Source organism: Anabrus simplex, chromosome 1, assembly GCF_040414725.1.
Source record: "Anabrus simplex isolate iqAnaSimp1 chromosome 1, ASM4041472v1, whole genome shotgun sequence".
Taxonomy (NCBI): Eukaryota; Metazoa; Arthropoda; class Insecta; order Orthoptera; family Tettigoniidae; genus Anabrus; species Anabrus simplex.
In genome coordinates this window covers 395,270,933-395,288,310 of record NC_090265.1, presented here as the reverse complement: position 1 = coordinate 395,288,310, position 17,378 = coordinate 395,270,933, and the positions used below count along the sequence as shown (strand labels likewise).

General features: G+C 38.0%; 1 protein-coding gene across 2 annotated transcripts in view; it reads right to left on the bottom strand.

Annotated features, from left to right (window-relative positions):
- The window catches only part of LOC136856836 (scavenger receptor class B member 1), a 230,508-nt gene that overhangs the window by 112,801 nt on the left and 100,329 nt on the right, over positions 1-17,378 (bottom strand). Inside the window, exon 1 of one of the 2 annotated variants that reach the window (XM_068224987.1) lies at positions 6,655-6,682. The exons of the other annotated variant lie outside the window; for it this stretch is intronic. Within the exon in view, the coding sequence (XP_068081088.1) occupies positions 6,655-6,667 (13 nt within the window). The 5' untranslated portion in view covers positions 6,668-6,682. Of the gene's footprint in view, positions 1-6,654; positions 6,683-17,378 lie in introns of those variants that run through there. 2 annotated transcript variants of the gene reach the window in all.

Sequence of the window (17,378 nt, the reverse complement as noted above, 5' to 3'; positions counted from 1 at the left end):
ATGTATGGGCCTCCACCTCGATATTTAATTCCCATGTCATATACTGATTCTTGTTTCACAGAGTTCATTTAACATTCTGACACAAACTATTAAGTTGGTCTTATTAGCGGTTCATGAATAACAGCATATTTGTGGAATTACCCTTTCATCCTGGCACGAAGTCACTTTTCTTGTGAGAGGTTGAGTCGGTTTCCGTTGCTGGCATATAGATAGCAAGTAGAGCCGCACAGTATTGGCTTTAAGGACACAAATTTTTAGATGGATTGTGCACACTGATGAATTATAAGGGGCTGGTGTGTGTTTGTATGTGTGTGTGAGTCTGTGTATGTGTATGTGTGTCTCTCTCTCTCTCTCTCTCTCTGTCTCTCTCTCTCTCTCTCTGTCTCTCTCTATCTCTCTCTGTGTCTGTGTGTGTCCATATATAAATATATGTAAAATGAAATAGAGAAGAAATCTTGATTCTCTTTACTATAAGGCTTTACCAAACTTGTGATGTGATAAAAGTATTTAAATTTAGTACATATTATACCAAATTCATTCCTCTTTTAGTGCACAAAGTAAGGGGTGGACTCAAGTGCCACATGTTACAGGACCAGCTTTTATAATGCCTGTAATAATGAAGGTTTTTCCCGCTTTTCAACTCTATATCGAATAACATTTTGATCAAATTTATGGAACATTCTATGGATTTTTTTTATATCATTTCTTGCTATTTCAAAATTCCATATAACTTGGAACATTTACGTAATCCGATGACAAAGGAACAATTCCCGAATTTCAGAAAACTATGTTCTTAATAAAAGCCATCACATCGAATTAAATAGACACAACCTGCTTAACAGATTCTCGTTTCAATAATTTTATGTCATTTGTTTTATAAATACCAGAGACATGAATATATTTTCTTCAGAAATTTTTGTTCTTCCACGATACGAAACACATGTCTTAACGATTCTCAATTGGCATTGAGCACTCTAGTCAAATTCACTCCTGCAGTTCTCTATCATTACATAAATTTTAAAATACCATTAAAGTTCTATAATTTCAATAATTTTCATATTTAACAACAGCGTAAAATTTAAAAGCATGTTGGAAAGATGTGACTGTCTATCAGACCGCCGCGGCGTGTTTGAAATAGGCAGCCATTTCAACGAATCAGCGCTGCGGGTTGCCGCCCTTCACTTCAAAGGGGACCAAATCTGGGACATATTTCTTCTGAGTACAGACTGTTCTGGTGCAATCCAACAGTTAAGTAAGTTGTTGGTTTCCTGTTAGGGCTTTTGAAATCATATTCTTGATGCCTGTGTGAGGCTGTTGATAGCATCGGACTCTATGGTTTCATTATTTGTATAATCCAGAAAAATTTAATGTCATTATGCATGTTACTCATAAAACCGGGCATTTAATATTTGTGTACTTAACGCTTTGAGGCCTGAATTTCTTTCCGTGGGTAAAAATGTAACATTCTATCAAATTTAACATCCAAAAAACGACGCAAAATGAAAATTATTCTTGAAAAAATTTACTATCTGTTTGCGCTTATAGTAGCCTCTATTCACATAAACGATGGCCTGAAAGGTATCTTTGTGTAATTTTAACGACTTACGATTTACATAAGGTAAATATTACCCAATATGAGTACCTGCTCTACGACAATAAATAACATTCATTAATTCCAAATATCGGAAGGATGGGGACAGGGTTATCTACTCCATTTCCAGTAATATTTGCGTGCCCTAATAGAGGTCACTATGTTACTAAAATCTGAAACATTTAAGTTATGAATTAGTGCAAGTGCAAGATATTCTAAAAGCTGTAAAAATGAGTTGAAACATTGGACGAACAGACATCTGTACACATTCTAGGGCCTACTGGATACCAGGTTAATACAATTTATAGGTGTTTGCTGAACTACGTATATTTACGTATATTCAGCGTTATATGCCAATACCTAGAACATTCAAAATAGATAAAAGAGGGGAAATACCACTAATATTTACTTATATCGTTCCTATTCGAAAAACAAGACAAGATATTCAGAGTATTATATTGAAGCATTACGCATTACTCTATTCGCACTAATCTCAGCTTTTGTAATATCTTTGTTCTCCTTTTTAGTATGTTGTTGCTTCTTGTAAGGGTCTTACTGTAGCGTACTCACGGGTAAATACCCACTAGGACGATGCCTCCATTCCTGTATGAACATCCGACTAACTCAGGGTTGGGCAGAGAGTGGGTTGGTCGTCAATTGGGTCACGCTAAATGGAGGTATAACTCGAATGAGAAACAATAATATGGGTAGGATGAATTTATTCATAAATATCCCCGAATCATACTACTCGAAAATCAAATAAATCAAATAATAAAATATCATTACAAAAATCTCAAAATAAAAGAAATAACTGGACGTTAACAACGTTAATTGTTCAAAGAAACAAAAGTGAAATAAAGTATCAAGCACAACATTGAATACTTGTATACTTTCAGAAATAATCTTCTTCTGATTGTCCATAGTTCATGATAAATGGAGCATATATACGCATACACTGATACGTAGTTATTTCGAATGGAGTCACCCTTGAAATTATCACAACGATACGGGTTACGAATTTAATTTAGATTGAGATCCATCACAAATTTAAAGGTTAAAAGGAAAAATTACAATATAAGGAAAAGTTACGATGAAAAGAAAAACTAAGACGCAATGGGACATGATATGAATTATGTAAAACTACTAGTGGCATTTCCGTACGCTATATCTACAATGAACAAAATAAGCAAAATATCACATCTATTTACATCGGATAAAGAGAAAATCTTACGTACTACACAGATTCTACGTGAATCGCGGTTCACCACAAAGGATCTAGTGAGAACTAGATTGACCATCAATATAACTCAGCACTCGGGCTGTTCCCCATTAACAACGAGACAAGATATTCAAACAACATGAAACATCATAAAACATCATCCTGTAAGGGAAAAACATATAATTATCCATCAATATCATGTAGAAAGCAATGGGCAACATTGCCTCCTTCTGATGCATTTGCGCACTCAACAGCACGATCATCGGCCATGTATTTCCTGGTGGGCTGTGAGCTGAAAGGAAATGTTGAACTCAACACTGTACTAAGGTTTGGATTCTGTCTCCCAAGATTGTAACACGGAAATACCATCTCATTCGCGCCGTCTAATAAAAACACGGCCAATATATCAGCTTGCAATGCATCTTTTGTCGGCTATACGGAAACGCACGTATAATCATTCCTTCCTAGCATGCTTTTACAAATTAACACACATCAGACTTATTGGTCTGGAATCAATTCCGTCAATTCTGATAATAATATTCTCTCAGAAGACAATTGGCAGGTACATATCCACTGCACATTATTCTTTCACATATCAGGCATGCAATCAGCCTGCATAATCACTTTATAATTTCACATGTTATCTTACTTCTCATATCTATGACGAATCACATCAGCCTTATACATTATGAGACCCGGTTCGTTTCCTGTGCAAATCATTGGGCAAAAACAGATTCCAACCTAAATTCGAAGATCCTATTCTTTCAACGTCGTTATGCAGTTCCTTACGTACAGTTTCTGAAATACCATGCGTCATGCAATTAGCTATAACTATCTCTCTAAATGACCAAAATAAAATGACGTAGAAAGTATTTAACTTTGAACTTGGATGAACTTGTCAATCTAATCCTCCTAGCACTATTATATAAGGAAAATTCGGAAGAAGCTACAATAAGTAATCATGCATAAATTAACAACAAACTAATCCTAACAAATCCCTCATTATCCCAACTATCTAGTCATAAATCAAAATAAAATATAAAAAGAACATTCATTACTCTCTTATCCGTGTATACAATAATATCAAGGTGAAATAAACACATGCCGTCAGGCTTACTTTACGTTAAATAAAATCCCTATTCTAAACTGCACTAGTATTTTAACATAACCCATATAACATTCCATAATTAACACATGCGTCTTATCTTAATTTTGTGACGACTCTTTGGATACATGGCAGCAGCTAACATCTCTGCCATATTAGGGTATTACTCCACGTCGATCACTGCTTCAACACGTAGAAATACACTTCCTTCTTCCATAGGCGAAGTCATCTTCTTGCTGAAAAGTTATTTAACACTGGAACACAGAAGGCTTTGGATGAGTATCTCTTCACCACTCAATTCTGCACGTGCCGAACAACCCTTGGTTACAAACTCAGCCACACACACTGACACATTAATACTGCTAACTTTAGATTTAAGGGTATATATACACAGTTATTGAGAGCGGCAAGCGGTACGGATCGAGAGTTCCTCGCGAACGCGACCGACACGAAAATCTGAGACAATGGCACGTCTCTCCTGCACCTTCTACACTGCGGCTAATTATCACCGTCTATATGTTGATAATGAACTTTGCAATAATATAATCTTCAATTTACTCTGCGTCAGTTACTTTATCCAACTGCACGACTGAAACACTTGTTTGAAACCATATACTGTTACTGATATAACACGTCAGTACTTGCGATCAGATTTACACTTCTGCACTATCCAAGCGGCCTGATCAGAATGACGCTCTCCAGAGCTTGGGGTGCTAAGGAAGCTTCGGTAACGCCGTTTCAACCATGGGGTTCCCGCTTGTCCAGACAAACCACCAATCAGAATGCTTTCCATACGTATTGACACAGTATTAATTACAACACATTAATAAAACACAGTTCAAATAATATCAAATCTCTTCCTATAATTTTTATATCGTATTTCTGATTATATTTCACTTATAGACCTGTGGAAATCCGACAAATGACAGAATTTAACTCAAGCAACTATACACGTTGGTCAACCTGGGATTATGACTTGGCACGATGTAGACTCCATGTTTGACATATCCTCACGTTCTCATTGGCTGAATATTTAGCTTGGTCAGCACTATGTACACGTGCCGATCTGTGCCAACGCTTGGTGACACTAAGCTATTCTCACGGTCCCGAGGAAGTGTTGGGCAATATCCAGCGACTTGATGTCTCCATCAACTTCCTGTCTCAGCTAACTTGGGATTCATTACTTTTCCATATATGACTGATATTTATATGAATAAAATTTATATATTGTGTCACATAATAATCCAAATAACTCTTATGGGCCGGCAGGATACGGCTCATTACGGTACTTTATTTAACAGCCTCGTGTGATTCGAATGTTTGTAATCGTTCGGATGACCTATTTAATTCTAGTAGCTGTACCTCTATGTGTGTGTGTTGTTTAGTAATTAACTGAGAAATGGGAACAAATAAGCTGTGTGATGGAATCTATCCTAACATTTGAAGGGTGTTCCTTTTTTCAGTGGCTTAAAAACCCACTAACTCAGATGATATTTTGGCCACGATAGGATTGAATTGGGAAGGGGGTGGTTGTGGTCAAAATTAATTTGCCTTGTGTAAAAATTGGAAGCCACGAAAAATTGTCTTCAAGGCTTACAGCCACCTCACTCGGTGGCAGCGTTTAAAGGGGATACCACTGGTAATTAATCCGTTCTAGAATGGCGTAGAGTGGGACTTCATTACTGACCATACCTGCTCCAATCTTAAATACGTACCATAACCAGCAAATCGAACCCGAGCCAATCAGGCCAGAAGCTAATTTCCTAATCCCTAAATTCAACTGCCATGTTGCTGTTCATTACACAGGATATCCTAAAACAACTCTCTTGGTTGTTTCACCATTTTACCTTCATCCGAAACTAACAAAAATACAATATATAATTCTCTATTCTTACATCCTGAACTGAATTAAATTAGGATATAAAACTGATGTGCCTCAAATCCAAGGCTCGTTTACACTTGGTAACAAATACCCCAAATTTCTCACTATTCGTTCCAAGAACGAACTTCAAAATGTTAGCTATTAACAGATAGCATCAATATAAACTCATTCTCATTTCACTTATACACGATTAACCTTGCGTATTGCTTTCAAGCAAGGAATGAAAGCCTGGAATTTATTAGTTTTCGTTTCCACACTGACCTTTAAATAATCTTATTACAACACAGTAGTTGATTGAAAAACACCTAGTATAAGACATTGTTGGGTTATCATGAGGGTTTATCACAAAGCAGTGAGTGATCTTGTGTAATTACTGTAATAAGAATTCTAACTAACATTTTATTCTGGTAAATTTTAAATGTGTAAAGTTACTATTTAAGTTTAGAGCAGTAACTCTACCAAAAAAGGAGTTTGAGCTTTTTTAGAACTGGTGTTGTGAAAGTCAACACCAGGGCACTGTCGCAAAAAATTGCTCTGAGAGCACTAGAGCAAAACAAAGCACAAGTCTGCGGGAGAAAAATATTCATCTATTGATGAAACCAGTGACATTGAGGATCGTTACATCGGGAACATTGGAAGTAGATAGGCCTGAAAAATATTTTTGCTCACGACCTACGTTTTGCACTCTGTGAACCATTCAGCAATATGTCGCTTCTTTGGTTAACGGATAGCACTACCGTGGTCTGAGGCTGTAAGACAGACGATGATTTGCTCTTCGTGACTGATGTAGAACCTTACACAGTTAAATCTGCTAAAACATCAAAATATTTTACCTAAGAATGGTGCACGTAACCTACCTAGCTCATGCATTCCACAGAGTAGCCGAAGAAGTGAGAACAAATTTCCCTGAAGTTGACAAGCTTCTGTCGCAAACCAGAGAAGAACCCAGCATTCAGTTACCACCTCAGCCTAGCATCACACGGTGAAGAACGTGAATCGACGCCTGTATTTTATATGGGCAAGGCGCCAAGGCCATTTAGATTGCCCAAGAATTGTTTTTAGATAAACAAACGGAGGGAAACCAGTGTATATCAAGGCCAATTGTGATTCCTCGTCGTCAACTATTATACATCTTCAGAAGAGAGGCATGTCTCTTGAAATAATGATCATTTTAGTCAGAACAGCTGCAGAATAATTTAAATATAATTAATGTATGACGCAGTCTGTTTGCAATTGTGTTTGTGTTAAAGTTATATCATCAACATAAACATAGGTTACACAAACTCGAATAACAAATGTATTGCAAAATTCCATTTAAAATTTATATGTCTTTTTCTAAGTTTCCGGATCATTTTACTGGATTCTTGCCATCATATTATAGATCATTTTTAAACATCTTTAAGTCATCAAAATCCTGGCCTTACTGATCATTTACCCATAATTATAAATCTGATCGAATGGTGCGGCTTATTATCACAGGAATAGCAAAGAGAGGTTAGTTCCCAAGATCAGATGGAGTGAAGATCGTATAACAGAATTCAAGAAATATTTTGATGGGAGATATTTTGAAATTATTAAGATAGGAATGGGATCCGCGATTGAAAATAACCAAGTTGATGACGCAATAATATTAATAGAAAATACTGTACTTATAGTAGAACAGAAGATGTGTTTTTCAAGTGGAAGGAATGCGAAGAAACAGTGGGTGGTTAAATGAATAATGCAGAAAGAAAAAGACTAAAGTAATGAGAACATTAGAAATATATAAGAAAGTAGGAGGCCTGAATCAAGAATTGCATTCTGTAAGGGAAAAAATGTGTAGAGAATTATTGGCTATCACAAAAGATTTGTGGCAACGGAAACAAACTGATAACCTGAATAGAGATTATAAGAATAAAGATATTAAGAAAGTTTGGTACCAAATAAATAAAATCTGTAGCGGAAGGAAAAGCATAAAACAGGTAAACATAAGTCATGGAGAATGGCCCAAATACTTTAAAAATCTCTTAAGTTGTCAGGATAGTTGGAACCTGGATGCGGAAAATGTGGGGATTTTGAGGGGACTGGAGTGCATCCTTCCTAATTTAGATAAAGAAATTTCAGTTGATAAAGTAAAAGAATTTTATTACTGATAGGGCAGAAGGGAAAATCAGGAGGAATTTCAGGTATTAACAATGAGTTCTGGAAGAAAGTATGTAAGAATAACGTTATCCCAGAATGCATAGTGAAAACATTTATCAAGATTTTCGATAGATCGAGATTCCCATAAACATGATAAGAGAGAATCGTTTTCCTTATACTGTACATAATAAACACAGTGGAAGATCAAATCCCAGGAACTATAGAGGGATGACGTTGTTAGATTCACTAAGCTATATACAGTATATACTGCGATACTGGATTAAAGAGAAATGAAATGGACAGAGAGGTGCTCGATTCTGTCGAGACTCCAATCAATTATCAGAAAGGAAATGAGGACAAGTGATAATATAATGGCAGTAAAATAATAATGGATAAATACATGTAGAAGAAAAGAGAGAAGATATACATTGCAGCAATAGATTTATGGAAATCTGTTGATTCCGTGAGTACGCATGCTGTCGTCTACAAGTTCGGATTGATCGGAGTATTAGGGAAATTGATAAAATCAATTGAAAATACGTATTCGTAATTTCAATATTTTATCAAGGTGAAAGAGGCTGTAGTTGGGGCGATACATTCAAAATTGGGTCTCAAACAGGAGTATAAACTGTCACTTAAATTATTTTAATTGTTGAATAATTTTATTTATTCTCCAAGAGAAATATCAGATTACAATTAGTACGTGACCACCTGTCGGCAGATTTGGATTTATCGGCACGTAAATGAGCTCCAGAGGAACAAACTTTCCATCCCGTCGACGTCTGCGTTTTCTGGTCAGATGACCCAGTTAGGAATGTTCCCGAATCACCAGAGAAGATACAGTAATGTTTGTGTCCTTGCGGCAACCTCCGTTCATCAGCATGTTCGACAATCTACAGGACCTTTATAAACAATGTGTGAGACGTGACGGCGCACATTTTGAACAGCAACAATCAACATTGATCTGCATTTAGGGCAGTTGCCCAGGTTACAGATTCCTTATATGATATTTTCCTAAGAGTTAATAATACATCATTTTAATACATAACTTTCACGTTCAAAAATCTATTTTACTAATAATACAACTGTCATAATGACAATTAGTTTTCGCAGGGCACTTCTACACTATTCTGTGTTCGAATATATCATCTTGACATCTATCCGTCCATGTGCTAAGAACCAAGATATTTCAAGCCTAATATTCATAGAAGATATCCTTATATTCATATTAACACACAATAAGATCCAACATAGTATTAATGGGATATAAAAATATTGTAAAGGGTAAAATCTACAATTTAATCTGCATAACTTCAGAGTTATGGCGTCTAAGATGGATGACAAACTTTCAAAGACTGAACAGTCATGGACTGGTAAAACACAGATAGAAGTTGTTAGAAAAGAATAGAACTAGTTAAAAGCGATAATAACCTGTAATTACAGATGGCCAGAACATATAAAGATAAAAAAACTGGAGTAAGTGCTCTGCCTTCTATTTTTGAACAAAAAGTTGCCAAACATTTAATGTAAAGTTCACAAATATATATTTAATTCAGAATTAGATGTAGTGATGAGTAAATTTTCCAAAGTGATAAAATGATTGTCACGCTGCACTGCAGAGAATGGAGGGAGAATGATGGGGAAAGAAACTGAGTAAGCATGGCGGGGCTCTGTATAAGTCTCTATGCCTCACTGACAAGGGAATTGCTTTGGTTCGGCCAGACAAATTACAACGAAACTTGGATGAATAACCAATCAACATATCCTAAATTCAATAGGAATGAACATTTAGCCGCGATAGTGTTATAGTTAAATGCTGCAAAAAATTATTGGAGCAATTAACATGTGACAACGTAGTTTATATCTAAAAAAATATGTTGAAGAAACAAACAAAATTTCATGTCACAACCCCATTTTACTAATATACGTACAGTATACGAAAATATTTGTATATTGCTTTTTACGACTCGCCGACTCGGATAGCTCTCACAGGGCTAAGTCTGGGCAGGAAGCGATCATGGACCTAATTAGGTTACAACAGAAGTATTTGTCTGGTGTTAAAATAAAGAAACCACAAAAAACATCTTCACGGCTGTCCGACTGTAGGGTTCGAAACCACCATCTCCCGAATGTAAGGTGAAAGATGCATGGCCCCGATCGAGCAACAAACTCGTTCGGTTTATATCAAAATATTAGGTTTTAATACGTATGTATCGTTTACAATGGAAACTACAGTATCGTGTTGTATGAAATCTTGATCATCTGTTCTATTAACGTAATCTGTTATTAGCATAAACGAAGAAACTGCTGGTTTCCTATTTTAAATCACTCATTGTCACTTTGGGATACCTGTGTAACAAGCAGCGATGTTCTGACGTCGTAGATGTTCGTCCTACAAAGTTCCCTTACAATCGATGATTTCAATCAATCAATAGTGAATCAATCAATACTGACCTGCATTTAGGGCAGTCGCCCAGGTGGCAGATTCCCTATCTGTTGTTTTCCTAGCCTTTTCCTAAATGATTTCAAAGAAATTGGAAATTTATTAAACGTCTCCCTTGGTAAGTTATTCCAATCCCTAACTCCCCTTCCTATAAATGAATATTTGCCCCAGTTTGTCCTCTTGAATTCCAACTTTATCTTCATATTGTGATCTTTCCTACTTTTATAAACGCCACTCAAACTTATTCGTCTACTAATGTCATTCCACGCCATCTCTCCGCTGACAGCTCGGAACATACCACTTAGTCGAGCAGCTCTTCTTCTTTCTCTCAATTCTTCCCAACCCAAACTTTGCAACATTTTTGTAACGCTACTCTTTTGTCGGAAATCACCCAGTACAAATCGAGCTGCTTTTCTTTGGATTTTTTCCTATTCTTGAATCAGGTAATCCTGGTGGAACCATACTCTAGTTGGGGTCTTACCAGAGACTTATATGCACTCTCCTTTACATCCTTACTACAACCCCTAAACACCCTCATAGCCATGTGCAGAGATCTGTATCCTTTATTTACAATCCCATTTATGTGATTACCCCAATGAAGGTCTTTCCTTGTATTAACACCTAGATACTTACAACGATCCCCAACAGGAACTTTCACCCCATCAACGCAGTAATTCAAACTGAGAGGACTTTTTCTATTTGTGAAACTCACAACCTGACTTTTAACCCCGTTTATCAACATACCATTACCTGCTGTCCATTGCGTTACGCCATGTTCCATTTGAAACTGCGGCAACCAATTACTATCTTTATTACGTAATTCTGGACATACTAAGACTGGAAAGGTCTTAATTAGGGTACATCACCAGCATTTGCCTGGTGGTTCATGCGCCCATGAACGTATGATTTATTGGGAATTCTCACTATTTTCGGTACTTTTCTTCTTGTTTAAATTTAAGTATGATGTTGCGCTTACCTTTAATTATGTTACGTTTAGTTGATTTATAACAAGTTCCCCTTGGCGTGCACTCATGTTACAGGTCATACGAACACTGTTTGCTTATTTCTTCCTTTCGCTTCGCTAACCTACGTCATTTTTTACGTCGCCTCTTGATTGGTTACATTACCTTCACATGACTGCTTGCGTCACCGGTAACTTGTCTCCTTCTGGTACCGAGAATGTGTTCTTCCGCGTGTTTCTATTTTTTCATTGGTTATTTCTGTTTTTTCCTTGCCTTTATTATATTATTAATTGTATGGAAATTATGAATATTCTTTCTGGACTCCTCTTTTTTCATTATTTTGTATTTTTTGGTAAGGTTTCTCATGTACTTTTTAGTAATTATTATTGTTAGTCTTGCAGCACTACTTTTTGTTGAATCTGGAATATTCTGCAGTGCTTCTTAAGGACTGCTACTCAACATGCTCCACTCCACTCTGCTCTGCACTCTGCACTAGACTCCGAACCTGGACTCCGTTCCAAGGCTCGACTTGAGGACTCGGCGTGAGGACTTGGTTCCTCACTTTGCTTCAGGCAGCTCAATAGAATTGCCAATTCTCTGCAATGTCCATGCGGACTATGCACCCAGCCTGCTAGCCTCGCCGCGTGTTTGGAAGCGGCATTTCTCATGACATGTAATCACTTCGCCCTGCTTGGGGCCGTTGACACGGGCTTGCCATCCTGTATAAACAAAACTATGTCAAGCCGAGTACCTTCTACTTCGCACCAGCTGGCCTGTTCAGCCATTCTATTTTGTTAAAATTCACTAATGTCAGCCTGGAGTTAGCATTCTGCTGTACTTTTATGGACACTTTTAATCTACGTTTGTCGGCATGTCTGATCTAGAAGATGGCATTTTCTACTGAGCTGGTTTGCCTAAAAGGATTTGTATTTTACACTGCAGTGTTGGACTATTAATCTGACAGCTCAATGTTAATTTTATCTCCCCGGTGGAGAATTTAATGTTGCAAGTTTGCCTCAAGTTCGTTATTAAATTTCGTGTCCTTTTCAATATATTGTTAAAGCAACCCATGTTTTTTTTCTATTTAGCTTCGTCATTTGATGTTTTTGAATATTCATTTATTACTATGTAAAGTTTCAATACTGGTTTGGCTTGCGCCAGCCTTTCACATTTAATGCAATATTCAGATAATTCTGAATTTTCTCAGTTTCAATTTATAATCACTATCATGTGCACGGCCGGTGGTCAGTTCGGCTCAAGGCTAGGTGTACGTCACTTGAATTTAGTATTTAATCATGGATCAAATTATTCAAATAATTTATTGTTGTTTTTTTCTGAAAGATTATAATAAATGTTGTTGTTGACTGCTGATCCTTTATCTTTCATTCCCGTAAAACTGGGAATTACTCCTTGTTCTTTCCTTACCTTACCACCTGGTGTTAAAATGGTGTTAAATGGCTTTAAAATATTATGTCATCATCAATTAATTTTTGCAGCAATTAAGTATAACACTATCGCTGACCTTGACTTTGCTCATCCGTTTTCTGGTCAGATGACCCTCCTAGGAATGTTCCCGAATCACCAGAGAAGATACAGTAATGTTTGTGTCCTTGCGGCAACTTGCGTTCACATCAGCATGCTCGACAATCTACAGGACCTTTATAAACAATGTGTGAGACGTGACGGCGCACATTTTGAACAACAATCAACAATCAACACTGATCTGCATTTAGGGCAGTCGCCCAGGTGACAGATTCCTTATATCATATTTTTCTTAAATTATTGCATACAATTTGGAAATTTATTGAACATCTCCCTTGGTAAATTATTCCAAACCCTAACTCCCCTTCCTATAAACGAATATTTGCCCCAATTTGTTTTCTAGTCGAGCAGCACGTCTCCTTTTTCCTAAGTCTTCCCAGCCCAAACTTTGCAACATTTCTGTAACGCTACGCTTTTGTCGGAAATCACGCATGATGTACCGACGCAGTTAGATACATGTTGATGTTACAATGACGAATCTGTATGTTCAGAGCTGTTTGTTTTGCCATATACTGTATTTTACGGCAGAATTCATGTTACCATTAAGTTTATGATGTCTTGAGTAATCACCCTCTCAAGATCCGTTGCAATTGGCCTGGTCCAAACCAAACAGTTTCCGTGTGAATTAAACAACAGGATTTATATAACAAGCGATGTATATACATTATATTCGGTGTCTGAGCTTCCTTCTCTTCTAATCATAGACAATATTAAGAAAGGTATTGTATTCAGATAATATGAGGTGCTTAGATATAGAATTATCCTTTCAAAAGAAATTCGGGAGGTAATCTTCTTTCGCAAGAATTTCCTGCGTAGCGTAATCGCATGTCGGATGGTAAAAGCAAATAAGTGGCTTACTTTCCATTCCTTGACCTAAACAAACCGAAGCACAAAGCATAAAAAAGGTAATAGTCAGGAATTACATGCAGACTGAATCGAAATAACACACGTTTGATAGAGTAATGTAAACACCACAGCATGCCTCTAATACCCCGAGGAGTTCGCCCAAGAAGGTGTTCACATACCGTGACAGACCGGATGCTATGTCAGCATTACAAAAGATCTTTATTTCCAGTAAATACGTGCATTATTTCCTTTGAGCTTAGCTTGAAGGTTAAGATCGCAAAATTATTATTATTATTATTATTGTTATTATTATTATTATTATTATTATTATTATTATTATTAGCAGATTTACCCATATGAGAATAGGATGGCACCTATAGGATCAGAGCTCTCTGATCATCAGGAAGACATTATCACATCCATGAGTTAAGGGCGACTAGTCTTCTACAGCCACTTGACCCGCATAGACCCCTGCAGGCTCACCAACAAGATTTTTTTTTTTTTTGCAAGTTGCTTTACGTCGCACCGACACAGATAGGTCTTATGGCGACGATAGGACAGGAAAGGGCTAGAAATAAGAAGGAAGCGTCCGTGGCCTTCATTAAGGTGTGAAAATGGGAAACCACGGAAAACCATCTTCAGGGCTGCCGACAGTGGGGTTCGAACCCACTATCTCCCGAATACTGGATACTGGGCGCACTTAAGCGACTGCAACCATCGAGCTCGATTACCAACGAGATCTTGAACACGACAGGTAGAGGGAAAGCCTCCAAGAACAAATGGATTACCGCAGTGAAATCGGACTTTAAACGATTAGAAATTCCACAAAATTCTACACAATTCTACAAAACACCATAGAGTACCGATCCCATTCCGACGGTTCACTATGCAGGGTGCCATCCCAATGTCCCTCACCAGCAAAAACAACAGGAGGACCACCAGACCGAAGTGGACAGAGGACAGGAACCTGGCACGCAGCCAAAACTAAAAGCTTTCGTGGCCAAGAAGAAACAGCAGAACCATGCAAAGAGTCAAAAACGAGCCCCGCGGTCCTAAGTAGGCCCAAAGGAAAAAGGAAATAAACACAGTTTTACTCGTCGTTAACAGGTTAGATTGTCAACAATTACAGTAGTACTCATCAGGTGGAAGAGAGTTGTAGGCTGTTTCTCTCATCGGCAGGCGCGCCCAGCTTATCAGTTTTAACAATGACGGCAATTGTACAATTCTGGAATACGACAATGACTATAACTTTAGCAACACTGACCCTAGCGCTCTCTCTAATGTCGTCGGAACAATAACTTCGAAATTTTCTGACGCCGAAATAAATGACGAAATTTACATTTGAAAATACGCAAGTCCCTTCATTCCTGACACTCGCAGATAATCAAAGTACCTAAAAGGTGACTTGAAATGTAGACTAAGTGGTAGGTTCCACCGAATCTTGTTCGGAGCAGTGAAGCTTCGATTTCCAAATTTCCATAAGAATGACCAGGAGTCTCTCGGCGTCTGAGTATTTATTAAAAGAATGGATACCGAGCTCGATAGCTGCAGTCGCTTAAGTGCGGCCAGTATCCAGTAATCGGGAGATAGTAGGTTCGAACCCCACTGTCGGCAGCCCTGAAGATAGTTTTCCGTGGTTTCCCATTTTCACACCAGGCAAATGCCCGGGCTGTACCTTAATTAAGGCCACGGCCCCTGCCTTCCACTTCCTAGGCCTTTCCTATCCCATCGTCGCCATAAGACCTATCTGTGTCCCGCCATTTTCCCGTGGCGCAGTCGCGTAACATACCCAATATTCTTACTTCCGCAGGATTCCGTAGCAAAATTAGCACATAAACGTTCCGAAAATTCCTGCCGTCATGAACCCAATATGAATTGCATTATTTCTGGTAGTAAGGTTCGTGGCGTTACTAGCACTAAATTTTGTCTTCTAGTGACCGAAACACTCCTCTGATAAGACAGATCACATTGCGTCTATGTGACCTTTCACAATATTTCTGATGTAAATAAGATTTTACTCTTAAAAGTCCCTTTAATATATTTCTTCTGTTAAATTTTCGGCTTTAAATATGCCGCAAGTGCTTAAATATTTCTGAAAATAATTCACTGAAATTCTCCGACTTCACGGGGTCTCCCGAACGTCGTAGCTAGCTCCACACGTACCAAGGACATGCCAAAAAGTTGGATCAGATATCGATCGGTTTTTCCTGATGCCTTCGGGCTGCGCGAAGTATGAAAAATGACGCGCTCTATTCGACCCTGGAGATAACTGGTTCAATAAAATTAATGGGAATGTCGAAACACTCATGATCTCACTCAATGTGTGTTTATCAAGTTGGCTTCAATATAAACATTTGAGATGGTTTAATCACTAATACTCTGTTGCTAGAACAGCAAGATCTTATATCTACGGTAGGCTGTTCTCGACGACTGTCGCAATGCTCATCACCGTGTAGATCATTAAGCACCATAGTTTTGCCATATATGCCATCTTCGGCAGAAATCCGTCAGAAGAACATTACATACATGAAGGCATGTGATATCACTTGAAAGAATTTTCAATCGTCACAGGTTATTTGAATTTGCCCTGTTAAATGAACAACTTTTAAATGATCCGATCATTCACCTACTGAAACTCAACGAAAAAGACCAAAAAGAGTAAACAATGGTCAAGGTGACAAAGTAAAGATATGCAATTATAGAGAGAAACCACTGAAGCTAAAACGATACGTTTGGAGAAAGATGAACTGGGTAAAATTAAGTCAGTGGAAAGAGGGAGTTATATTCTATGTGCTAGTGGCTTTACGTCGCACCGACACAGATAGGTCTTATGGTGACGATAGGATAGGAAAGGTCTAGGAGTTGGAAGGGAGCGGCCGTGGCCTTAATTAAGCTACAGCCCCAGCATTTGCTTGGTGTGAAAATGGGAAACCACGGACAACCATCTTCAGGGCTGCCGACAGTGGGATTTCAATCAACTAACTCCCGGATGCAAGCTCACAGCCGCGCGCCTCTAACCGCACGGCCAACTCGCCCGGTAGTAATATTATAATTTTGCATACTTCTACGTCTCACATGATACCGGGTTAGTTAATCGTACGGGACGAGTTAGACATGGCCTCCCATTAAACTCTTTCAGCAGTAGATCAGCTACTGCAGAATATAATGAAAAGTGATATCGCTTGGCGGTAGCGGAGACTTCCGACAGTGAAAGTTATTCCTCACAGTCATGGAATAGCTATTGTCCACTCAAGTTTAAAATATTCTACACAACAGCCCAAAATTAATATTTTTACATTGTTGTTGTTTGAGTCATCAGTCCACAGACTGGTTTGATGCAGCTCTCCAAGCCACCCTATCCTGTGCTAACCTTTTCATTTCTACGTAACTACTGCATCCTACATCTGCTCTAATCTGCTTTTCATATTCATACCTTGGTCTACCCCTACCCTTCTTACCACCTACACTTCCTTCAAAAACCAACTAAACAAGTCATGGGTGTCTTAAGATGTGTCCTGTCATTCTCTCCCTTCTTCTCGTCAAATTTAGCCAAATCGATCTCCTCTCGCCAATTCGATTCAGTATCTCTTATTTGTGATTCGATCTATCCATCTCACCTTCAGCATTCTTCTGTAACACCACATTTCAAAAGCTTCTATTCTCTTTC